The sequence below is a fragment of the Leopardus geoffroyi genome, chromosome A1 (genome assembly GCF_018350155.1).
Source record: "Leopardus geoffroyi isolate Oge1 chromosome A1, O.geoffroyi_Oge1_pat1.0, whole genome shotgun sequence".
In the NCBI taxonomy this organism is placed as follows: Eukaryota; Metazoa; Chordata; class Mammalia; order Carnivora; family Felidae; genus Leopardus; species Leopardus geoffroyi.
In genome coordinates this window covers 138,404,561-138,430,215 of record NC_059326.1, presented here as the reverse complement: position 1 = coordinate 138,430,215, position 25,655 = coordinate 138,404,561, and the positions used below count along the sequence as shown (strand labels likewise).

General features: G+C 41.6%; 1 protein-coding gene across 4 annotated transcripts in view; it reads right to left on the bottom strand.

The window, feature by feature from the left end:
• Positions 1–8,100: 8,100 nt before the first annotated feature.
• ARHGEF28 (Rho guanine nucleotide exchange factor 28) overlaps positions 8,101–25,655 on the bottom strand; it is a 308,676-nt gene continuing 291,121 nt past the window's right edge. For all 4 annotated transcript variants that reach the window (XM_045495406.1, XM_045495400.1, XM_045495414.1 and 1 more), the window contains one exon: positions 8,101–8,434. In XM_045495406.1, the coding sequence (XP_045351362.1) occupies positions 8,271–8,434 (164 nt within the window). In that variant the 3' untranslated portion in view covers positions 8,101–8,270. The remainder of the gene's footprint in view (positions 8,435–25,655) is intronic.

Here is a 25,655-nt window from a genome sequence, read left to right as displayed (position 1 = left end):
TACTAACCAGAGACACAGAAACAGACTACAGTTGATTCAAAGAGCAAACACTAATCCTTTTGAGTTCTCTAGCCTCAGGAAGTGCTTTCCTCCCGGAGATAAAGGGAGCTAATCCTCAGAGAAGAGGAAAGGTGAAAACCACAACAGATTCAGCAATCAAGTTTAAGGGTGAGGGAACTACAGGTCACATGGGGAGAGGGCAATGCAGAAATGAAGTTGCAAACTTGCATTTTTTCCTCTGGGGTAATGATACATTCACATCGGTCCAATCCGTCCGCTTCCCTATCTCTATAGCTCACAATAACCCACAGGTGTAAAGTGTCTGATCTTCTGAACCAAGATGTCATCAGTGGCACGGCAAGACTGGGCAAAAGTCCCATGAGAGGGCAGCGTTGCCCTTCTCTCTCCCTCTCCCTCCCTGCCGCCCAGTCCAGGCAGTTTCCCACTACCTCCTTCCATTCCGACTCATCTCCACCGTCTGGGGGTAGGAAGGGGCTGAAGTTTGAAGCGCTAGGACACCGTCCCCCGGGAAGCAAAGCACTTCTGTGATGTTTTCTGATTCCCCATTTTCAGACAACGCTCCTTCCACAGCTGGGAGACAAAAAACAAAAAAACCGAAGCAAACAAACAAACAAACAAATGCTTCAAAATCTACCAGTCCTAGTCAAACTGCTGATAGCCCAGCAGAAAAGTCTTAGCACAATTTCGATGCATTATCTCCTTCCTGCAGACCAGGAGGAGGCAGGCAACATGGGGACATTGGTCATTAGGGGATGCGCTACACAGGATTCAAATGGAACCTGATTTGCTGAACTCGAACCTAAACCTAACAGTAGTATTGTTCAAGAGAAGACAGAAATACACTGTTTTAAAAATCAACAGATGTCACACTAAAACAAATATCCCCCAAATTGAACCTGAACTAGATGGATGTTGCATTAACTTTCTAATCTTGAAGGCATTCCCATGGCAATTTCTCCATGGCCCTGGGCAGCCAGCCCCTTTATTGGCTGCCAGTTCACAGATGACAATACCCCTGGCAGTTTGGACAGCTAATATAGCCCCAGTCTTCAAACTTGGCTTCCCTGCCAGGTCGCTCAAAACCCATTTGTACAGCCCCGTTGGATTTTTTGAGTGTACAGCCAGATGGGTTACTTGAACTCACCGACTCGAGGACATGTTTTTGTATATTCCTATGCCTCTTATAAATCAGATCCAACAAGAAATAATGGATGGACTGCTTGGCCGTTTCGAGCAATTATTCTGTCTGGCATGGGTGGAGAACAAGAGTAGTGTCAGCAGAGTTACCGGCCGTACCTTTTGCTTGAGGAAATGTTACATCTCCAGGGCCAAGCACATCTATCTGTCTGACTGTGTTGCCTCTGACTGTCTCTCTTTTTTTTCCTCCTCTCTCACGTACACATGTACTCTCCTTAATTACTAGCAGAAAACAGTGCATTCCGCACACTTCCCAACATCTGTTCAGGCCTTAATTAATCCAACTCTCACATGGTCTCCATAGCAACGATGCTCGCCAGGCTCAGTCTCTGCATTCAAAAATCTTCTTCGAAGCGAATGGCTCAAAGTATGGCCCTTACCAAAATAATTTTGCGTTAATCTCAGGGTTTGATCCAATGAGAACTTTGCATAGAAGGCGTTTACATGGAGAGACCAAGTTATGATATCACATTCAGCATCACCATCGTGGAAATCAACTGCCTGAAGCCAGGAATACAAAATAACAGTCATTTTCCAAAGTATTGCCGAAAAAAATCCCGTTACTATCTTCATGGTACCAGAAACTCCTGTGCTACAGAAGATTAATGGCTCCAGTTATCTTGATGGAATGTACAGTTATTGTTTGCAGGGCAAACTGTTAGAAGAAACACAAGTGTTAAAAAGAAACTCATCGGAAGGTGTGTTTCCTAAGCTTCTGGCTTTACGAAGCTTAATTCAAAGCCTGTTGTCCCTTGCTGGTACCTGCCAACTTGTTCCCCAAATTACAGCTTGCCGGGAGCAGAGAGGTGGACTAAGGCTTTCCAAGGAGGCCGTGAATGCTGCCCAGGGGAACATCAAGCACATTTCTGAGAGTCTGTTTTAGCTCCGTGGCCTACAGAGAAATTCTCCTTGATACTGACTTTATGTGTGTGTTTCTTCGAAGCTGTTATGGCAGAGACTGTAAAAATTAACACTGACAACTACCCAGAAAATCTGCTCAGATATTATACATGGTGTTGGAGGAGGTGGGGAGGAGTAATAGAGAGAGCACAGGAGAATGAAGCCAGGCCCAAATGGCATTTGAGTTCATACTGGCTTCTGTCATTAAATGCTTAACGTGGGAGCTAATAAGAAGTAAACCATTTATCGGAGTTCTAGCTCTCTTTCCCTTCACAGCGTCCTTCTTTGAAGAGGCAAACAACCCAAAACCAGCTGAGGAGAGAGAAGACGAGAACTTAGACAAACTCTCATGTGAGTAAAAATGTATTTTAGTAGACAAATCCCTCTTACGACATAAAATGGATCAATCAACTGAGCCTCTGAACAAGGAGAGGACCTTCCCAAACCTTCTCCGGTGACTGAAACTCTGTGGACCCTGGATACATTGGCCCTGGGGACGGCTTATCTCCAGACTGCCTAGGGACAGAGCCAAGTAGAACCAGAAGCTTGGGGGTGGAGGGTGGGGGTGTCACTGAGGGATGTGGCAGGGGGAGCTCTTCCAGGAATAAGGGCCAGTTCTCTAATGTAGCTATAGTATCTACTGAAATGAATGGAGAAAGTATAATCTTATAATGTGACCAAACTCATTTTTTGTCCTCAGGCAAGAGTCTCTATGAGACTCTTGGCTGCTGGCAGTATCTAAAACTCCTGACTTTTAGGCAGACAACTAGGATTCAATTCATGGCAACGTTGAAGTTTCTCAGCCACGAAGCTTCTACAGAACGACTGAACCAAGGTCCCCCTTCAAGTTACTTCAAATCACTTCATCCCAAGTGATATTCAGTCATCACCTTGAAGTGATTGCTTTGAACTCACAAGCAAGAGGTAAAGAAATGGAATGGAAATGCGATCAGGGTTCTAGCTCAATTCCCGTCCCCTCTTTGATCTGAGATTTCCAAAGATTCTTCCTGATCCCCTCCTCCCTTCATTCAATAAGTATCATGAAGCTGTCACTCTGAGTGCAGCATCATCATGGGCTTTGATCTTGGATGTCTCTCAGTGCAAAGGATAATGGGCTATGAAAAACTGAAATCATACTTCCGCAGCTATTTTAGTTCCTGAGCATGCCCAAACTCACCTTCTCCGGACCACTGTCACTAGCATATAACAACTGCCATCACTTCTAGACTGGCTACCCTGTGTGGCATTTACCGTCCTGGCATTAATTCACTTAGCTCTTGCAACATGCCTACAAGGCATGACTGTTCTTATCATCCCCATTTCATACGTAAGCAAACTGATCTCGGAAGCAAGGTTGCAGGATTGTAGAACTCCAAGAGATTTCACTCACATGGGATTCCATGAGCATGGGTGCTCTATGGTGCCCCCTGGCACTGTGCAACCCCACGGACCTGGGGCGGGGGGGGGGTTCAGTAAGCAGAACTCGAACCTATTTGACTTTGCCGTATCTTTTTACTGCCTCTCTTGCACTGGCAGAGGGACATCCGTGCATGAGGGGCAATCAGGAAAGAACACGGTGAACTCTGGGCGTTCATCACCACATCATTCTGGAATATTCCTTCCAGGTACCCCCTCTACATCCTTAATTTTTTTTTCTTTTCCATTCTCCACAAAGCCCTAAGTGGTAGACGAAGGCAGGGTGAGGAGCAGCATCAGAGCTGACAAAGAAAAAAAAACAGGAGAGTCTTCGGCTAGGAAGATCCTGAACTTACCTCTTCCCCCAGGCACAAGTCTACATTCACCTCTGCAGCGAGTCCCTCTGAAAACCAGTTGAGCAGTTGGTTCACATGGCAAATGAGAAGACAGTCAATTGGAGGCAGGCAGGAGAGGCTGTGACACACAGGCCTGCCCAAATCCCCACTCCTGATGCGCCAACACACAAGTGGGAAAAACTCAAAACCTGGAGCCTCTCCCTGAGGAATGAGGGGTTTGTAGCCTCACAACTGCAACCCCAACTTTTAAGACTTATACCCGAGGGATGAGCACCCACAACACTTAGCTTTCTTTGAAAACCTACAGAAGTCGCGCCCACTGCCCAGCAAACGCAAAGGGTGGGAGCGAGCTGCCTGAGAGCCCGGCTTCCAGTCAGCCTGAATCTAGGAGCCGACACCCCCTTTGGGACACTGACAGGTCTTTGCAAACTCTCAACTACCTTCAAGATGGGGAGAGGTGGCTGTTTCATCCGATGCGTAGAAACCAATTCAGAGAGTCTGGCAAAATGAGGAAACAGAGGAATATGTTCCAACTAAAACAACAAAATAAAACCTTAATGAAACGGAGATAAGAAAACAAAGCAGAAGAGCCAAGTGAGTCTTCTTGCCCCCTTTCCCTCCACTTAACTCTGCTTTGACTCATGAACGTCGTCAGTTTATCCCCCAGAAGCACCCTGGGGCATCCTTCTGGATGCCTCTGCTCCAATAAACATCTTCAAGTGGTCGCACGGCCCCCTTTATTCTTGGTTTCTTGTGTCTTACCATCTGGTAGGCAGATACTCAGTCGGGCAGAACCCAATTGCTTTTATGGTAGAAGTGGGTGTGGAAGGGTGAGGGGATAAGGAGGAGGCATACTCCTCCGGAACCTGGCTTTGTGTGGAACCCAATCAGTTCCTGGGGTGAGGGAGAGAAACTTCCGTGTTTCCTCACAACTGGGACAAGAGTGTTTGAAAGAGGTGAAGGTAGACGGGTGTTCTCACTGGACACCTTCAGCCATAGGGGAGGAGCTGGCTCTTGAGTACCTCCCAACGCGTGCTCCGGGGTCTCTCGTGGCTTTTATTTCGTGTCTCTGGCCTTTTGTTTGGGTCGGCTTCCTTGCTCACATCATCTTTCCCCGTCTCTGACTTCCTTTAGGCATCTTCCACTTTAAGACAACCAACTCCCTCCACTCCACATACTACTGACCCCCCACAGGCTTTTCCTAGGAGGTCTCCTAGCTACCTGGACTTCTCCACATCTGTTCATGTGTCTGTCTTCTCCAACAGCTTGCAGCCTAATTCATCTTTATTTTGGTCCTAGCAGATTGTTTGCCCTCTAGCAGTCAAGTGTCTAAAGAAAAACTGCACGGAGCGAAGGTTCAGAGACGCAAGTAAGATGAACGCTAACCTCATTAGGAAACTAGTCCGGCCTTGTGACTGGCCATCTCCAGGAACGTCACTTTCCTATTCGTGGTTTCTGGCTGTGCAGGCACAATCTGCCTGAGGACTGGCACCAGGCTTAGAAATCACTCCAAGATTATTTAACGATTTAACAATAACTAGCGTATGTTATTAACAACTATGCCCCAGGCTCTGTTCTAAGCATATCGCGTCTATTAAGCACTCAAGCCTCGCAATTCTATAAGGTCATCATCCCTCTTGTATAGGTGAGGCAACTTGAGACCTAGACAGGTGAAGTGACACACCCGGGACACACAGCAAGGGGAAGATCTGGCTCCAAAGTCCATGCTCTCCGCGGCTGTGCCTTTCGCCCACCGAGACAGAGGTGGGCGGACACGGATAACCTCGGGTTGGTTCTGAGGAGGAAAGGGGGGGGTCCCAGGTCCCAGGAACGGATACATGCTCCTTTTCCCTCCTTTGTCGGTCATCCCAGGATTTAATCATGCTCCCCCTTTTCCACAACACACACCACAACCACCGCCTCTGCAGCAAACACCGTGGCCCTTTTCTGAATGGACAGGGCTCCAACCGTGAGTGGGCTGGGAGCGTTGCAGGACTCCAGCAACTGGGCAGTCCTGATGAAAGGCAGAGTAGCTTGGACCACAAGTGGGGAGTCACGTTAATTCCCGCAGCCTGCAAAGGACAGAGCCCCAGGGTTGCCTTTCTTTCCGCAGCACATGTCTCAAGGAATGAATGCTTCCTTGAAGCTCGCCGGTGGGTGGCAAGAGTAGGTTCTTTAGAAGAAACTCATTTATGAGGCTGGAAAATAGGGCGGTCTTCTCCTAGGATTCGTGAGTTTCTTGGGGAGGCACAGAGTGACCTCCATTGAGATCTAAATTCAGGGCACCGTAAGGACAGAGTGAAAAGGAAGAACCGATCAACAAAAGCTTTGCAACTTCTATTCAGATGAAAGGTCATAATAGTAAGACAATTGGCACGAGAACCCCAGGGATGTAGTCATCTCAAAAGATACTAAGACTTCCCCAGGGTAGCTACATGAAGATCCAAAGTGTGCAGGGCTTGAAAATCAACTGAGCACACCTATTTTTAAAGACCCGTGTGAGGATTCTGAACATCTATTCCTATTTTCACATGCGGATATTTCTATATCCAACGTCAGGGGAAAAGAGAAGATATCTATAGTTATCAGAGCAAGGATTTAGACTGAAATATCAATATGTTCCATATTCAGGGGATATACGATTCTGGACTAGGCTTTGTTGGAGAGAGGGGAAAGATAGGTTTTTCTCTTTAGATGCCTTTAGGAAGGGAAGATGCGTCTGATTAATTTAGGAGCGCAGCCTGGAGGGGAAGTGATTGACAAAAATTGTAATAAGTTATATCCATTCTTGGAAACCACTCTCTTCATCTGTTAGGATTGTGACCAAAATGGCCAGAAGCAGCAAGAGTCAGAAAGAGTACTCCCCCAAACGGCTTTTTTTTTTTTTAAACTAAGATTTGACTTGCCTATGTGAAGATATAAAAGATGTATTCAACTGACCAAACAATGGAGTCCGGGTGACATTTTTTCCCTTCCTTTTTAAGTTGATTTATTTTGAGAGAGAGCAAGCAGGAGAGGGGCAGAGAGAGAGAGGGAGACAGAATCCCAAGCAGGTTCTGCACTGTCACAGAGCCTGTCGTGGGCCTCGAAATCACAAGCCATGAGACCATAACCTGAGCCGAAATCAAGAGTCAGAGGCTTAACCAACTGAGCCACCCCGGGGCCCCCTAATTTTTTCCCTTCCTATCACAGCTCCCTCCTCACAAGTGTTGCAATTTGGGTGAGTTTAGTACTCCTTTCTTTTCACTTTTAGTAAAGGGAGATAGTGATGGTGTGTGAAACGTCTATTTTACTAATATCTTACACACTATTAAAATTCCAAAGCACAACAGTGAGGTGAAAGATATTTTTTTGACTCTGGGCAAAACAGATACAAATAGTTCTGAAGAACGAGCTGAAAATATTTCCTGGTTTCTTTTCTTACCGAGAGACCTGTATCACTCTGAAATCAGGATGTGCCTGTGTTCCTTTGGGGGAGAGCACCGACAGGCCAGGCCGCAAGCCTTGCCCAGAGAGCTTTTGTCCTTGAAGGCAGAGGTCCTTCTATGGAGCGGTAATTGTGCTTGCTCTCAGGGCCTGAGGACACAGGGCCAACCTTGAGAAGCACGGTGAACCTGAACTTCACTATTTACATCAAAATGGACTGGCTAGGGCTCTGCCTCAAGGCCCTGTTGAAGTACAGTGAGAAACCTTGGCTTGAAAAACAACCCGCATCACGACCAAGAAAGTGAGTCTGCAAAGCATGTGGCCCAGGTCCTAAGAGTCCAGACTGTGTCCACCGCAGAGCGGTTGCCCGGTTGGAGCAGGTCCCCCCCAGACAGGACATGTTGGTGACATGGTGACTGTAACAGATCACCACTAGGACCCGCCCCTGTGACTCCCCAGAGAGAAATTAGTGCGTGAAAACCAGCCAAGAAAGGGACTTTCCCACATCCGCCTCTGCCTTTGGGGCCACCGAGGCCACTCTCCATCGTCACCTGCTGTGGCTGTGAAAGTCTGCCCATCATGAATATCACTCTTTCCGTCCACATTGCTTCTTCTAGATCTCAAGGAAGGCATTTCAAAAACCAGATGATCCAGCAGAAAATGCAATATGGAATTTTACTCGAGAGTCACAACAACTTTGAAAATATTTCTGCTTATTCAAGTTAATTTCTCCTCCAGAAATCTGAAATTAGGTGTGATAAGTTAATGATTACACAAACAGAACTGCTTTCAATAATTTATTTGGACCCATGCCCAAAAACTGAACTTGCATGAAATATTAAATATTACTCTTACAGCAATTTAGACACATTCACACGAACATCAGGAAATGAAAAAAAAAAAATCTCCACCAAATGCCAGTGTTGTGTTTTGCTCAGAAAAATAATAATACAATTAGAGGTAAACAATGTTTTCTTCAGCGTCATCTCCAGTCTCCTGGTCTTGTCCAGTCAATGTCTGAAGATTTAGCTTTGCTTCGGCCATGAATGTCTGCCGCTGAGAGCCATGTGGATGTGAGTCCTGGGAGGCTGGAAACTCAGTCTGAGAGATGTCCAAATCTGCAACAGACAGACAGCACAGGTCAGGAGGATCCGCTAGAGGCCTCCAAGGCAGGTGACACTGTAACTCAGAGCTCTCTAAGCCTGGGACATGCAGTGCCCATATATTCAGCCACAGAGAGAACCCGAGAGTCCAAGGAGAAAGGGACAAAATGCAATCACATCAAATGACTCAATCAATGTATCATCAAGATGTGGTTGGGTGTGCGTTCAAATGTCTCCTATGGCTAAAAATAACCCTGACAAAATAATCCTAAGGGAGTGTCAAGTGAATAAAGACTTGTCACCATTTGCGGGCAGATAAAACACTGCTACTGTGGAACAAGGGTGCCCACTTATGTTTTAAAAACAGGTTCAAGGTCTTAGAAATACGGTATATACTCTAGCTATGGGCGATGAACTATATTTGCATCTGCACAGCCCCTCCCCTCAGAATATCTCAAAGTCAAGAACTGACCTCAAGACTCAAATAATATGGCTGGGATTTTATTAATGTGGGCAAGGGGTGGGGGGAAAAGGAGTTGAAGGACGGAGACCGGCCAGCCTCACCATTATGCAAATCTAATTAACACTCTACAAACCACTTAGCTAGAGAAAACTGTTCCCGTATCAAGTACGGCTGGGTTCTTTTTTCTGGTTACCTAGCAACAGCAGGGCATCGTCTATTTTCCCTTTTTCTGCTAAAACCCCTCTAGTACACGGTGTAAGGGAAGGCAAAGAGGGCTGAAGAAAAGAAAGGCTGTTGCTGCAAACCATTTTCTCTTCCCTTGTTCTACTGACCACCCTTCCTGAGGCTCACTTATATGGCAAAGTCACAAATGACCGCCTTCGGACAGCGCAAAAGGCGGAGTATGCGTGGAAACCCAGGAGAGAAAGATGGGTAGCCTGAAGCCCACCCGCTCCTTCTTCAGTCATCAACGAGAGGTCATTATAAACATTGCCACATTTGACTCCAAGACTCTATTATTTAGATGGATACCCATAACTGGTAGGATTCTAATGACAAAAATGCTTGTGGCTTCTGCCCTCCTGCCAACGACCTTTAGCTGGTAGGGAAGGCAGGGAGCAAGGCCTGGCGGGAAGAGCAAAACGTCCTCACGCTGCTCCGTCTTCAGGGACGTGGGACACTTGGCTACGTGTCCGTTCATCACTTCTTCCAGTAAGAGGCAGGCCCACTGGAAGAGGGGCAGCCAGAGCCCCAGAAAATAAACACAAGTCACCTGGAGGAGCTGACGTGCGCCTGTGAAGCTGAGGGGGACCCTGGGGAGAGGGGAGGGGAAGAAGAGGTCAGGCTGTACTCCATAGCTCTGTTCCAAGCTTAGGCCTGCCCGGCCTCTAGATGCCCGTGGGGCCCAAAGAAGAAAATTCTTTTACATTTGCGTGACTTGATTTTACTAACCCTGATTCCAAATCCTGTACCTCGAATACTCGAACTCACTAACTACTGAACACGTAACTAGTGAAGATGCTTCTAACTACCCCCGTGCAAAGCGTGACTTCTGGGCACAAGAAGTTTTCCAGGTCTGATACAGCCATCACTCTTTTAAGCCTCAAAATGTTGTAACCCACAGTTTGCAGTTTGGGAAACGAAAGCTCAGGCTACTTAAATTCCTTGCCCCACATCACACAATTAAGAACTAATCTAGATTTGAACTCAGAGGACCACTGCCACTTGCACATCCGATCAAGAGTCTCAGGATTCCCATTTCTTATGGTGATGGAAACGGCTTGACCATCTTTGTTACATTAAGAGACTCTGAATGTTTAATACTTATCCTCCCTAAGTACATTTTGAAGAATCACTTAGCAAAAAAGAAATTAAGAACGAGAGAGACATTCCCAGCTCCAAAAAACGGATACAATGATTATTATAAAATTGGGAACCTCCTTCATTTAATCAGGTAAACACCACAAACCGTCCTGCCCCCGCAATGATTTCTCTATTAGGGCAACACAGATCCCCCGCAATGATTTCTCTATTAGGGCAACACAGATCAACCTAGAATGCTCTCTGCTCTTTTATCACATTTGGAGACAAAGTATGCTTGCCTGTGGTCACAACACACGTTCACGCTTTCGACTCCTTCCCCCAGGCATTGAATGAATAAAGCCATTTAACCTCTAAAAAAAAAAATATTCTCAGTTACACTACTCATGTTTAGCATTACACAACCTAACACATATACACCTCAAAACTTGCCTCTATCAGATGCTCGTAGATTAAAGAACAGTTCATGTAAGCCACTGTATTCCTGCCCCCTGGCCAACAGAAGGTCCAGCCAGGGTACAAGAAATACCACATGGAGAAGGAACAACCATGCATTGAATGAGGTGGTTGGGAGGCGATTGCGGACAAATGTGACAATGCTCGGCACAATGCAAGCCCTTAATCCCTGTAAGTTTCCTTCCCCTGGGGGTGTGAGACACGTAGCAAAGAATCCAAAATACTGGTGGTGAGTCTAGGGATCTGGGAAGTCCTGTTAATGGTTTCAGGAGAAGGCTTAAGAACAGCCAATATACCAAACGTATATCAGAATTCTTTTAAACTGTAGGCTCTAGCTCAGGAAGACAGAGATCCAAGAATAAAGAGGGAGGGGGGGAGGTTAGTTTTTAATTGGTGCGTGTGTGTATATATGTGTATGTATGTGTGTGCGTAAGGGAGTATAGACATATAATGACAACTTTTTCAGATAAAAATAAAAATACAGAGGAACATCTCTAGGTGAAAAATAGCTTGCTGGACCCTAAAGTGACAGGCCCATGTTGGCATCCCAGATGTATTCATGGAGGTTGTTGTGGATGTATGTCACCTGAAGGTGAACTCAATTTCCTTTCCATTTTCTCCTTGATTTCTGCCTGAACTATTTAGGCAAGGTCAGGCAACCCATCTTTGAAAGTGGAAACCGTTCCATGATTTCTGATTTTATGATTCCATTTCAACCCTGAAAGAGCACAGCACAACTGTATCCTTCTCAAGGTCAGTCACCTTTTTCCACACTTTTTACCCTAGAGAATATGATCATTATGGAATCTTAAACTGAAAAAACATTTGTTAAAATAAAACCTCACTGGTTCAGAAAGCAGAATTCTTGAGGAATAAAAATCGTCCAGTTTTGTGATCAAAATCCCTATAAACTGCTGAACATAAAAATAGGATACCTGGTTTTTTTAATAAGCAAAGAAATATTAATTTGATGGAATCCTAATTTGGTCAACTAAAAAGCAAATGCTATGATAATGAAACAAAACTTCAGACTACAAGGAACCTTTCCATCTAGTGTCTCAATACAACTTTCCCTGTCCATTGACATAAAAGATGCAATTTGATCTTTACCATACTTGTGGAAACTAAACAGAATGACCATGACTAACCTTAAAATAAAGACGAAGAAGCGGAAACACATCGAATCCCCATAGCCTGGCTAAACATAGTAGAGAAATAAAATCTTGGTGCAGGGTTTTCTTCTACCTAACTGAAAATTTTCACACCAAACAACTTCACCCTTAACAAGAAATTTCCATAGGTCCAATGTGGGGTCTAAGTCCACCTGCTAATGAAGTTTTAAAAAATTCTAAGTACCCACATTTTGGAGTGGGGGGCAAAAAGCACCTGTGCTACCAAGCGATATGCCCCACACCACACACAGATACGTATCCACAGACAGTTGCCTAAATCTCCCTGTTTTCAGCCCTTAGTTGCAACCTGTTGGCAGACATTTACAAATGACCATTTTCACACTTCTCACCTGCTGTTGGAATTTTAGACAATCAGGAAAGAGAATCTGGGGTGTAGGATGACTTACAACTATAGAAATCAGCACCTGAAAAGCTGATACTAGTAGGATGCAAAATGAGCCTTCCTTCCGTCGGCTCACCATCATTCTTCTGAGCCAACTGGATAAGTGGTTCTTTTCTATAAACTCAAAGTGTACCATGCGACCATGTGCCATATTAAAAATGAACGAAGCGCCTCCTAACCCAAGAGTTAAATAAACCACAAGGTAAATCGTAACCTTGGGCAAGTCATTTCTCCTGTTTGGGCTTCAGTTCATGAAGGACGTGACTGAAATCACCTTTCTGGCCTCTTGAACTTCTACTGTATGAGAATTTATACTTTTGGACTTTGGCTTAGCGCTTCACCAAATAATATTCTGAGGGAACAACAAATGGATGTGTTTTTAAACTGCTTTATGCTCAAGAAATACAAATGTATTATCTTAAGTTGCATCTAAGATAATGTTTTTAAGGTAATTTCCAGACCGATGCCCCACCCCTCTACCTTCATTCTTCTCAACAACACCTATCTGACTGAGCCAACATAGAGTCTTCAACGGACAGTATTTGGAAAACTACCTATTGAGAAGATAATGTTTACAGTCAAAACCTGCACGCAATCTTCCCTTCAAAGAACAGCAGACTTAAGAGTAACTTGTCAGGAAGAAAAAGTCTGTGACAAGTCAAAAGGAGTTGTCTATCATGTTTAAATAATTAGTGTAATATTTGCCTTTTCTGGATTTTCTGAATAGAAAACCATCTTAAATTATGATAATTTTTAAGCTTCATTTAAATTTAAAAGCACCAGTATAACTTTCATCATAAATATCAACTGGGGACATCTAGAATTTAACTCAACGTATGGCCAATGGCCAGGCACCCAGCACCCAGTGCTACAAAAAGCACACTGAGTCGACTGTCGGGATCATTGATGATGCCTTGCTCAGCCCTTTGTGTCTCATCCCATTCCATTCTCCCAAACAAAACTCACAACACAGAGCTTCGTGTTTTCTGGGCCTTGGCTCTGTTCTTGTTTATTTTAATGAAGTGTTCTGACTTGTGCTTCTGATTACTACATCCCTTATGCATGTTCCTAAAATCAAAATTCACACTTTCCTAGAATAACTCCACCTCAAAAAAAATTTTGATTAATGTTCCAAGTCTGCAGAGTAAGTTGTAGTCCCTGTTTAATGATTGATTCATGCTTACACTGTGAAACATTGAAAAAATCGTTTCCCTGATGGCATTACTGGCGATCACTATTTTTTCTCAGGAGCATTAATACACGGCATTTTTCTTCTAATGGAAAACATTTCTTGTACAGAACTTGAGGTATCTTCAGAGCAAAGGAAAATTGGTCTGTGTCACTAATTTTGCTCGACTCTATTTTCCATAGTGAGGCACAAGCAGCATGTGAACCTCTGGCATGAAAACGAACCCGGCGTTGGCATCTGAAACCAACAGTCTCCATTAGTGTTAGGATTCCTTACTACTCCTCATCTACAGTAATGCACCTGAACTAAAATAACAGAAATGTGCTCTGGGGGTCCGTGTGCATGAAGAAATTTATAACATACAAAAGCAAACAGTTATAATTTTTTAAATTGTCACTGTTATAGCTGGACTTTATTGTCTTATCAGTAATTAACATTTGAATCACCTGGAGTTATGTAGGTAACGTTGACAAGAAACAAAACAATTGAAGCAACGGATACAATGAAGACGAGATTAACACAAGACATGGTATGATGAACCAAGTCTGTTATATGAACTTTCATTTGCTCTCGCTCTCCTTTCTCCCCATAAGGTGCCAACATTATGGACTCACGACCTTAACATTAGCAAGCCCCATGAGAGGATGGGGCAAGTGCCTCTGCCTTCCTCTCTTCTTTAGGATGCGTTTCAGAGTGTTTCTCTAAACAAGATACTAACAGGTATTAATGACAGAAGAATAAATACAGTGGTCAAGGAAGCTGATGAAACTGTGGGCAAATCAAGTTTCTTAACAGATTCCTCAGACCTTTAATCGGCTCACCTGTATCATAAATCTCTGAGGGGGAAAAACAGTATGTGGCACCCTCCAAACTGAGGGGGACTTTTCTCACAGTGTGCTTGGTATGTTCCACATAACGTATTTGGGGAACCGGTACCGTAAAAAAGAAGGCAAATCTATTATACATTAAGAAAGAAACAACAAATGACCAAGATGTCAGAATAGGTCAGGGGCAGGAAGTTGAAAATAAGTGAGGTTTTCCAAATTCAGAAACTCTTAACCTTGTACGTGATGTCCTTCTGGTGGACACGGGCAATTATCGACAGTGGCTGCTCAAGTTATTAGGAGAAAAGCAGATGGAGAGCTTTGTAGTGGATGGATCAAGCTGACAATATCTGAACCCAGAGATCAAATATAATATCATAAAAAGATAAACAGACATGGTTGGCCTCGTGATAGGATGCAACAGGAAATGTATAACATGGACAATATAGGAAACATATAATCCGATCTGTGAAGATTCTTCAGGTCAAAAAAGCCTCTATCTAGTCAAACACCAAACACCTATCCCAACTACCCAGTTTACACAAAACACGGAAGGGGGGGGGGGGAGGAAGAATAATACGTTAAATAACACTATAGGAAAGCAGGCAGAAAAATTTAGAATGTAGGACATTTTAAAAAAATGATTTTCTTCCAGGAAACAAATGTCTTTTCAAAAAACAAACAACGTTGTCTTTTCAAATAATTATAAGACTTAAAAAGGGGGGGGGGCAGGAGAAATTTAGATTAAAAGAGATCTAAGAGATATACAAGCCAAATACAATATATGAAATTATTTGGATCAAACAAACCAAGGGGAAATAGTTGAGACAGAGAAATTCATGTACTGACAGTATGATTTCAAGCATAAAGTTTTTTAGGTGTAATAAAGATATTGTGGTGATGCTTAAAAAAAAACACTTCTTGCCTTTTAAAGAAAGATACTCAAGTATTTTGAAATGAAATCATAGGATATCCTGGATTTGCTTTAAGATAACCCAGTGTGAGAGAGAGATAAGAACACTGATGAACCAGGATTGGCTTGTCTGTGTGTTGGTCATCATTAGAGCTGAGAACTCATTAAACAATTCTACTTTTGTATACATTTGAAATGTTCCATGGTATATTTTTTAAAGTGCATAGCCTCACATATATTTGGACTATAAAATTATAAAGGGTTCTCTGTTATTCCAACAGCGTAGCTCCTATACATCTGAAAAAAAAAAAAATGGAACACTGTGCCAATAAATTAGGGGCCTCCTCTGGATGCTGAATGTGTTTACATCAATTTTAATGCAACTGTATGACAAGTCATTGGCAAGTGTGTGCGTATGGGTTTTTATCTATTTAGAAAGATACACAATTTATAGGACTCTGTTTCATAAAATAAATTAGGTTCATTTGAGTTTATAGCTACCTATAAGATATGATACAGATTCAAATATGTCCCTTTGCTTTTGCCTAGAAAATTTAACATCTCCCAAGTGAACCATAATCAGAAAAGATCTTTAATACCCTGGGTGTATTTGTTGATGGCAAAGAATTGATAAGTTTCTCTTGTAATTTAGATTCCTATTCTTCAGCCTTTTGAGTTTACTAGAACTAAGATGTAACATTTAAGAAATAGAAGGTAATACATTTAGTCTGACAATATCAAAGTTGATTTCAGTTTATAATAATAGTAGGTATAAAAACATATTGCCAAAGGAATTAGTGAATACCTGATACAAAAAAATTTATCTACTCAAAGTCCTGATAATCACCAGTTTCGAATTCTTATGTGTTGAAAGTACCTTAAATTTTCATTTAGCCTAACCCTTGCCTTCTCAGTAGAATCAAATGGATGTAGTCAAGACAGAATTGCATTATAGGGCTTCTGTCTTTAAGCCACTAACATTAACTGACTTTGAGTGAAACATTCAACTCAATTCTCACAGCAATACACAATGGTAGGTATACTATGGAATATGAAAGGGAGAGCCTAATACAAATGCAGACACAAGTCTAACTTAAAAAAACAGAACTCAAGAATACAGGAAGCTCAAGAAAATCTCTAATTAATATCTTCAAAGAAATATTTAAAAGACATTCAACTACAAAGCAAGATTCCATAAAATATCAACTATAAGAGAACAAGGAAAATCTCTTGAAATTAAAAATATGCTAGCTGAATTAAGAAAAAAAAGTCAATGGACTAGTAGGAGGTTAAGGATAAGAAAATCTCCCAGAAAGGAAAACAAAAACATTAAGAAATGGGAATAGAAGTGGGGGGGGGGGGGGAGGTGGGGCGGAATAAGCAGAAAAATCAGAGGACCCAAGAGGTCCAACTATGAACGAGAAACAGTTCCAATAAGATAATAATGATGAGAAGATCTTTTTTAAAGAAAATTTCCCACGATCAAAGAAAATGTCTCAAGTAACCAGTAAGAATGCTTTTAACAAAAGACCACACGAAGACGTATAATACAATTCATCCAAGAAGGGATAAAGATAGAACTGTAAAGGCTTCCAAAATTGAGAACAGGTCACAAAGAATTAGAAATAAGAATGACATCAGACTTCTCAACAGAAACCCTAAGAAGCAGAATAATCAAACCCTTCAAAATTCTGAAGGAGAATAAATTATTTTTTGAGAAAGAGAGAGGGTGCAAGGGGGAGGGGCAGAGGGAGGGAGAAGAGAATCTTAAGAAGGTTCCACATTTAGCACAGAGTCTGACACAGGGCTCTACGCAGGCCTCGAGCTCAAGACCATAGATCATGATCCGAGCTGAAATCAAGAGTCAGATACTTTACCAACTGAGCCATGGAGGTGCCCCTGAAGGAGAATAATTTTTGATCTGGAATTCTAAGTCTGAATATATTACAAAAACCAAGTATAAAAGCAAAAATAAATGATGTGAAAAATACATTTCAAGTTAGTTATTTGGAAAAAAATGTGCTTTCATTACGGCTTTTCTTGGGAACATTTGGAGGTAAGATCCACCACATAAAGGAATAGGTCATAAAAGATAAAAAATGAGACTGAGCACACGGGATCTGTCACAGGAGGAGTATGAAGGGTGACACCTATATAGCAGGCATGGAACAACAAGGGCTTATTGGAAAAGGAGGACAGAGGATCCTGGAAGGGAAATTTCAAGGACAGAAAATGAAGCAGATAGATATTGGACGTGTTGAGTGTGTGGAAACTAATATTGGTCAGTCACTGAGAGGTACACAAGCTATGGAGGAAAACATAGTTGGGAGGTAGGAAAAAAGTAAGCAAATGAAGAAGATATATGGTTAAAGCCTCAGTAAAATAGAATATTCAAAAACAACATTATTTTAAGTAGCTTCTGCACATATGGTTGATTTTTCTCCATCCTGAAAGACCTTAGCTCTGTCACAAATGTCCTTTTGCAATCTTAAAGTATCTACATATAACTGTAAATATAATTTCCCCTACAACTATTTCTCAAAGTTAAAACCATATTGAACCCATTTGAAAACAATTAATTTGCCTGCATAATACTGAACACCTGAAATTCCAAAATCTGTTGTTAGAAAAACACCTTTAAAAATAGTCACTTCAGGGCACCTGGGTGGCGCAGTCGGTTAAGCGTCCGACTTCAGCCAGGTCACGATCTCGCGGTCCGTGAGTTCGAGCCCGCGTCGGGCTCTGGGCTGATGGCTCAGAGCCTGGAGCCTGTTTCCGATTCTGTGTCTCCCTCTCTCTCTGCCCCTCCCCCGTTCATGCTCTGTCTCTCTCTGTCCCAAAAATAAATAAACGTTGAAAAAAAAAAAAAATAGTCACTTCACCAAAGAGGAAACCTAAATGGCAAATAAATACAAAAAGACACTAAATCTCACGAGTAATTAGGGAAGTACAAATTCTAAGAATGGGAGTTACCATTTCATACCCATGAGATTGGCAAAATTTAGAAACCTAACAATACTGAGTGTTGGGGAAGTTCTGGAGAAACTGGAAATCTCATATACAGATGCTGATAATTGAATTATTTAACTTTAGAGAGAAATAATACCCAGCAAAACCAAAGACATCCCCATCACTTTTAGGTGTTATCATGTAAATAAACTCTCATTCATATACACAAGGGGAATGCATAAAAGGATATTTACTGAGAATCATTTGTAGGAGTAAAAAAATTGGAAACATCCTAACTGTTCACTAGTAACAAATAAGCTGGCATTTATTCTATAAGGGAATAGTATACAGCGGTGTAAAATGAACTATTTGAACTACATGTATGAATATGCACATTGAGTGGAAAAAAAATAGTTGCAAAAATACAAACATTATATAGAATATAAAAACAAAAATATATATTTATGCATACATGTATATAGCAAGAACATAAAAACATACTATAGAAATGACATGCACCAATTATAGAATAATAGAAATGATATGCACCAATTAAAGAATATTGTTTAAATGGGGAAAAAAAGGAAAAATAAGGGGAGGGACTGTATATTGAATATTCTAAAAAAAAAAAAAAGGTAAAGAAATGTCTGAAGCAAACATGGCAACAGGTTAACATTTGTTAAATGCATGCCTGATACATATTTTTTTTCTTTACTTTTCTGTAAGTTTGAATTTTTCATAGTTAAAACTTTTATATTAAAAATGCATTAAAATACACAGCAACCAAGTATAATATGTGGTCTTATATTATTATATATTATATAATATATATTATTATAATATTTGGATTGAGTCAAAAAAATCAAACTAGAAAGAGTACACACACTCACACACACACAATTGGAAATTTAAATACTGACTATATGTTGATACTATGGAATTTTTGTTCAATTTTTCCCTTGGTGTGATAATAGTTTTAAAAAGAGAGCCCTATCTCTTAGAGATAAATACTGAAATGTTATACATCAATAAATACGTACACATGATTTTTAAATACTGCTTCAAAATAATACTGGGCGTGTTGGGGTTAAGTGTCTGGGTGAAACACAATTTGCCAGAAGTTCCTAAGTTTTTCAAGTTGATCATGGTAACTAAGTGGTTGTCATACTCCTGTTTAATTATGTACATGTTTGAAATTGTCCACAATATGTTTAGATAGGCAAAAAAACAAAAACAAAAACAAAACATCATGCTCAATTTTTAAATCAAAATTAAGGTCATCAAATCCTGGAGTCCCTGTTAAGAAGCAGGTACAACTTTTCTAAGAGTGCACTGAACCAAATGACATGTAGGTCTCCAACTCAGGGATAGGTCAGTATTTTCATGACACTGAATCCCTCTGAAAGACAGACCAGGGGCTCCTAAGAACTATGCCAATTAGGCTGACTTTCTGGAAACTGCCTGCTTCATGACCCTACCCACTGTGAAAGAGAAGAAGTGAATTCACTTTATTGCCAGGTGAATAAGGCAGAATTTTAATGCTGCATTTACTACTTACTGACTCAGTCAAGGGAAAAGCATCTGTTAAAATTCTTAAGCATACAAGATCCAGTGTATTTCTTTAAACCAGAAGCAGGCAATTAAATACATCCAAGCTAACTAGTTCTAACTACCTCTGAATAATCACATTATTGGACTTCAAAAAAAATTGTTGTCCAATTCTTCAAAGGTCTACAAATGAGTGTATTTTTTTCTTGATCAACTACAAAATTACATGATGTCAAACAACTAACATGCCTTTTCTGTTCTGAGAAATTGGTATTTACAGTTTTCATAGCAACACAATTTTTTTTTTTAGAAATGAGAAACATTATTTTTGTAAGTCTTATTTGTTTGAAGTAACATTTGCCAAGAAACCAAACTCCAAAATATATTTTCCAACTGTAGCTCTGAGTTTATGCCACTCAAAAATGATTATAATTTTAAAAGCACAACATAATATATAGAAAAAAATGTTTTGTTCAAGGCAGATTTTCACACCCTTGGCATTCTTTTCACATTTATGTTTGTTATCAGAGTAAAGATAACTGTATTACATTTCTGGAAATTAAACTTAAAATGTTTTTAGAAATTGTATGGTTTGAAAAGAAGGCAGTTTGCAGAACAGAGACAAAATAAGGATTTTACCAAAACAGCAATCAAAAGAAAACACACATATCACAGGATTCACTGCTCTCCTCCTTGGAGCCATCTCCCTCTAAAGAAAATTGTTTTTAAATTTTCTTATGGATACTAATGTCGTAAGAAGCTGCTCTTGCTGTTAATACTTGTCCTGTTGACATATGACCTGTGACTAACACTGGGCCTAAAGAAAGCCAATTTCCCTTTCAGTATCTACCAGGTGACATGTATCCCCAAGCTGGCACTAGATCTCCCTCCTTCTGGATAGACCTCTTTCTTCCTTAAACAACTCGTCTCAAGAAGAAGCCATAGCATGGCATGAAACTTCTTTCATGGAATCAGCCACCAAGAGCAAGGATCATGAAGGGCAGCCTCAGTTGGTCCCTTAGTGACCAGCAGCCCTCATTCCTTACAGACATCTGAGGACCACTGAGTACGGTGTCCTGAGAAAGCCTGTGACCACACAGTTGAAAGCCATTCACGGCCGGATGAATATAGTCCACAGCTCTACACCCCTTCACAGACCCTCCAGACAGTGAGCTTCCAGGTTCGGTGGGTAGGACAACTTCAGGGACGATACATCTGAAGTGAGCCTTGAAGGCCGACCAGGACATCAACAGGGAGAGACAGCCCTGTGTGGAGGTATTCCAGCTGGAACTGGCAACTCTGGCAAAGGGGAGAAAATGCTAGATGCTATAAAAAAGGAAAGTTGTCAAGCTTGGCTGAACCATGAGTTTGTGCAGGTGAGTTGAGGTGGGGGATGCAATCAAAGAGTAGCCTGTGGAGGGTCTTGGAGGGAAGGGTTAGGAGTTCTTACCTGAGAGAAAAGCATGGCAGCCACAGTGACCGGGACCCTTGTATGATTGCCTATCAATCAACATCCTCGGCTTCACCTGCACATCCTATATGTGTTGCTATCCTGCAAGGAGGGGTAGCTCCAGAAGCAGAGTGAGAAGGGAACTATATTCCCCTATGTTTGCCTGCCTGGAAGGAAACCACATTTAAGACCATCAGGTTCCATTCCTTTAATGGGCATTTTTTTTTTTTTTTTTTTTTTTTTTTTTTGGTCAATTAGTAGAGAGTATATCAGAATGAAACTGGTTTGAGCTTCTTTTCCATTTGCTCTTCACTGAGTACTTAGTGTATGCTCTGCACTGGGCTGGACATAAGGGAAACCTAGCTGAATAAGACCTCAACTCCACAGTCAACAAGTTTATAGTCTGTATAATCACTTTGAAAATGCTTTAGTTTCTTATAATTGAAACAGGCAATGGGGGCACCTGGGTGGCGCAGTCGGTTGAGCGTCCGACTTCAACCAGGTCACGATCTCGCGGTCCGTGAGTTCGAGCCCCGCGTCGGGCTCTGGGCTGATGGCTCAGAGCCTGGAGCCTGTTTCCGATTCTGTGTCTCCCTCTCTCTCTGCCCCTCCCCCGTTCATGCTCTGTCTCTCTCTGTCCCAAAAATAAATAAACGTTGAAAAAAAAATTTAAAAAAAAATTGAAACAGGCACCTACTCCAGAAATAATTCTACTCCTAGGTATTTACGCAAGAGGAATGAAAACATAATTCACACACACACACAAAGCCCTGTACAGGAATGTTCAGAGTGGCTTTATTCATAATAGCCAAAAATGAGAAATAAGCCAGATGTCCATCAACAGAAGAATGGGTAACTGTGGTAAATCCATCAAGGCAAGATTCCTCAGGAATAAAAGGGGATGAACCACAGATTCATGCAAGGTCATAGATGCATCTCAAAAGCATGCTGAATGAAAAGAACTGAACACAAGAAGGCACACAGTATCTGATTCCATTCCATTCTATAATAAGCAAAATTAACCTATGATGATGAAAAGCAGAGGAATGGTTGCTTCGGGGGAGGGGGGGTAGGGATTGGTTGGAAAGGGGTAGAAGGGAGCTTTCTGGAGTGATGGAAATATTCTGCACCTTGATATTCTTTCCACAAAATTAATTGAATAGACTTAATATCTGGGCATTTCACTGTATGTAAGTTATAACTCAAACAAAATAAACCATATAAAGCATCATCTAGTCTAAAGGGAAAACACGTATGAAATATGGTACAAAGGAGGAAAAGGGTGCATTGGACACACAACGTTATACACGAGAGGTTCCTAACTCAGACTAAGAGGGTCTGGAAAGGCATCTAGAACTAAGAGCTAAGTCTTGAAAGGTGAGTAAGAGTTAGCCAGGTTGGAAGAAAGGGGTAGAAGAGAAGATATTCCTGACAGAGGAAGTAGATGCACAAAAAATAGGAGGGCCCTGGCCTTTCACATAACAAGGAGAACTTCTGACCGCTGTACCACAGTGGGGAAAGGATGTAGTAGGAGAGGCAGCTGAGAGTTTCAAAGCCAGATCAGACCTCCAGGCCCAAACACATAGCCTCCCGTGCTCCTTCAGGGAGGACCGCCTTTCAACACACGGATCCTTTGGAAACACCCAAGGAAGAGAACCCAAAAAATCTCTAAGAGGACTGGACACAAACCCTTAACCACAGGCTCAAGTGCTGGCCTGGGGGCTACACAAAGCTCTATCTTAAATCCATGCTGGAGGGGCGCCTGGGTGGCGCAGTCGGTTAAGCGTCCGACTTCAGCCAGGTCATGATCTCGCGGTCCGTGAGTTCGAGCCCCGCGTCAGGCTCTGGGCTGATGGCTCGGAGCCTGGAGCCTGTTTCCGATTCTGTGTCTCCCTCTCTCTCTGCCCCTCCCCCGTTCATGCTCTGTCTCTCTCTGTCCCAAAAATAAATAAACGTTGAAAAAAAAAAAAAATTAAAAATTAAATAAATAAATAAATAAATCCATGCTGGATTCGGTTTTCAAAAGACAACCCATGTGGTAAATCATGCTGGGATATGCCATTTGGATTTCAACTGTTCCCAAGGGAGAAAAAATGTATTTGAAGGGTGCGCCCCGGGCAATGCATTTATTTCAACATCCACTTACATCAGTGTTTTTTCCAGTATATTTAAAGCAATAGTAGCCCTGCCAGACACCAGGCCCCAGAGGAGGATGCTGTGGTTAAATGCCAAGGTTTGCGAAGCGCCACCTTTGGATATCCACGAGCACGATAAAAGTTTTGAAAAGGTTGGAGAGTCCCCAAGCCAGCATTTCCCAATATTATTATTATGAGAACCGCCTATCTAGTAACACCTAGTAACAGCCAGTAGAATTATGCAACATGTTTTGAGATGGGTCTTCTTAGCTCAAAACCCAAATGAGATGAAGTCTTTCAGGCCACCAAAGCAACCACCTGGACGGAGTACAGTGGCTCAAGTCTTCCTAAGGATTTGTAGCTTAACACAAGCTATGTATACTGAGCACCTCCAAAGTTCCAGGTATTTTATGCTTTGTCTTATGTAATCCTCTACCAAGGACAAAGCAGATACTATCAGAAGTCCAATTTTATATATAAGGAAACAAACATACCAAGTTAACTACTTGCTTAAAATTTCATAGGTAATAAATGACAGATCTAGAATATGAACTGAGGCGTAATTTCCAACCCTTCTCTGTCTTAACCACTATGCCAGTCAGTCATCTCCACTGTTCAATATTAGTCAACGACATTGCCTCGTGCATTCATTTGTTCATATATTCATTCAAATCCCTCACTTAAAAATGAAGCACTGATTAACTGATTAACTCCGGTAAAGTTCATTACGTAAGAAAATACATGTTCAGTCTATTTTTCCTGAAACTTGGTTTAGGAGGTGGGAGATGGTGGATCCTTTATCTTCTACTATCTTCAAAATTGAGTTTGAGAAACAGGAGAATATTCTATCACCTACTTTTATCTCAGGAACGTATCTGGCCTTGGTCATTCTGGCCCAAAATGGTATTGCCAGGCAGGTTTCAACTCTTTTCTGGGTCAGTGTTGATTCAGTCATTTAATCAAGCCCTTCAGGAAACACATTTTCTGGAACTTGCCTGAACCATACATTCTCAAAGTGGGCCAATGGATTCTCCAAAAACAAAACAAAACAAAACAAAACAAAACAAAACTTGCAGATAATCTAAAAAAAACTAAAAATCCCCAATACTATCACCTAAAGTATTATAAATTTATAGAAGTCCTGTAAGTTTATTTGAGAAAATATTTTAATTGTGGGGGAGTGTGACTCAATCCTAAGTAGTAGGTAAGAGATTGACTCTGACCAACATATCTGCAATATTTATCTATTAATATATCTGTATCTCTTATCTGACAACATAAAGGGAAAATATTTCAATTTACTAGCAATACCATTTGCAAAAATCCTTCCATACTCTTTCCAGGAAGAATGACAACTTCTCAGAGGAGAGGAATTTTAATGTGGTTTTTCCCAATACTTCCTTTGCTCTCAGGCTCACACAGTTCAGTTTCATGCTTTCTCCATTGATTAAAGCATCTCAGAGCAGTGGAGGCTCACAAAAGATGAATTTAGTACCTGATATTTAACAATGCATTACCCTCAGGCTATTTGATCAGCTTGAAATAACTTAAAAAAAAAAAAAATCTTTTTTAAATGTGTGAAGACAGTTCAGTGGAGTACCCTAAAGGCAAGCTAACAGCCACCCCCCAGCCCTGACTCCCAGGATTGCCGCACTCTCCTTTCAAGAGCGCTGGGAGTTGAGCCTGCAGTCCCCAGAGACAGACATCAGGGTACGACTGCACTTTTTCCCACTGGAGCTTGGATCCAAAATGTGGCCTCATTACTACATGCCGACTAACAGACCATCACATTTTGGCCAAAATGTTTGCTACGTTCTCTCCATCCCGTCTCTGTGCCAGCGAAGAGGCGTTTGCATATGCAAAACTTTGGGAGCGTATTTTAGAGCTCATGCTGAACAGAAGCGTCAAGCATCTAAAAATAGAGAATGAGCTCTACTTGCCAATCTGGATAATTTCACAAATAATCAAACATAGTATAGCTTTGGGAGGAATAAATTTGTCAAGAGTCAGAAGTTTAACCTACTCATGGGAAGTAATACAGCTCTGAAAACTTCGGTTTCTTAAAAGAGGGTTCAATTTTAATCAGATGGGATATACATTAAGCTTCCATATTCTTGTTATAAGAACATCCGCAAAACAGAACCATATGGAAGCAAGTAAAGACAACACAATATGCATACATCCAAGAGTTCAGGCTTATATAATTTTAAGAATGTTTAATAGTTCCATATTTACTATGCTAAAATAAGAAGAAGAAGAAAAAAAAAAAAAAAACACCCAGCATAGCTAAGCAGTTAACTGCAAGGGCACATCTGAAATGACAAGAATATAAGCTTAAGATCCTAAACATGCAGATTCCAGAAGCTTCTGGCAAAGTCAAGTATGTCAAGTCTCTGACTTGTAATATCACACCA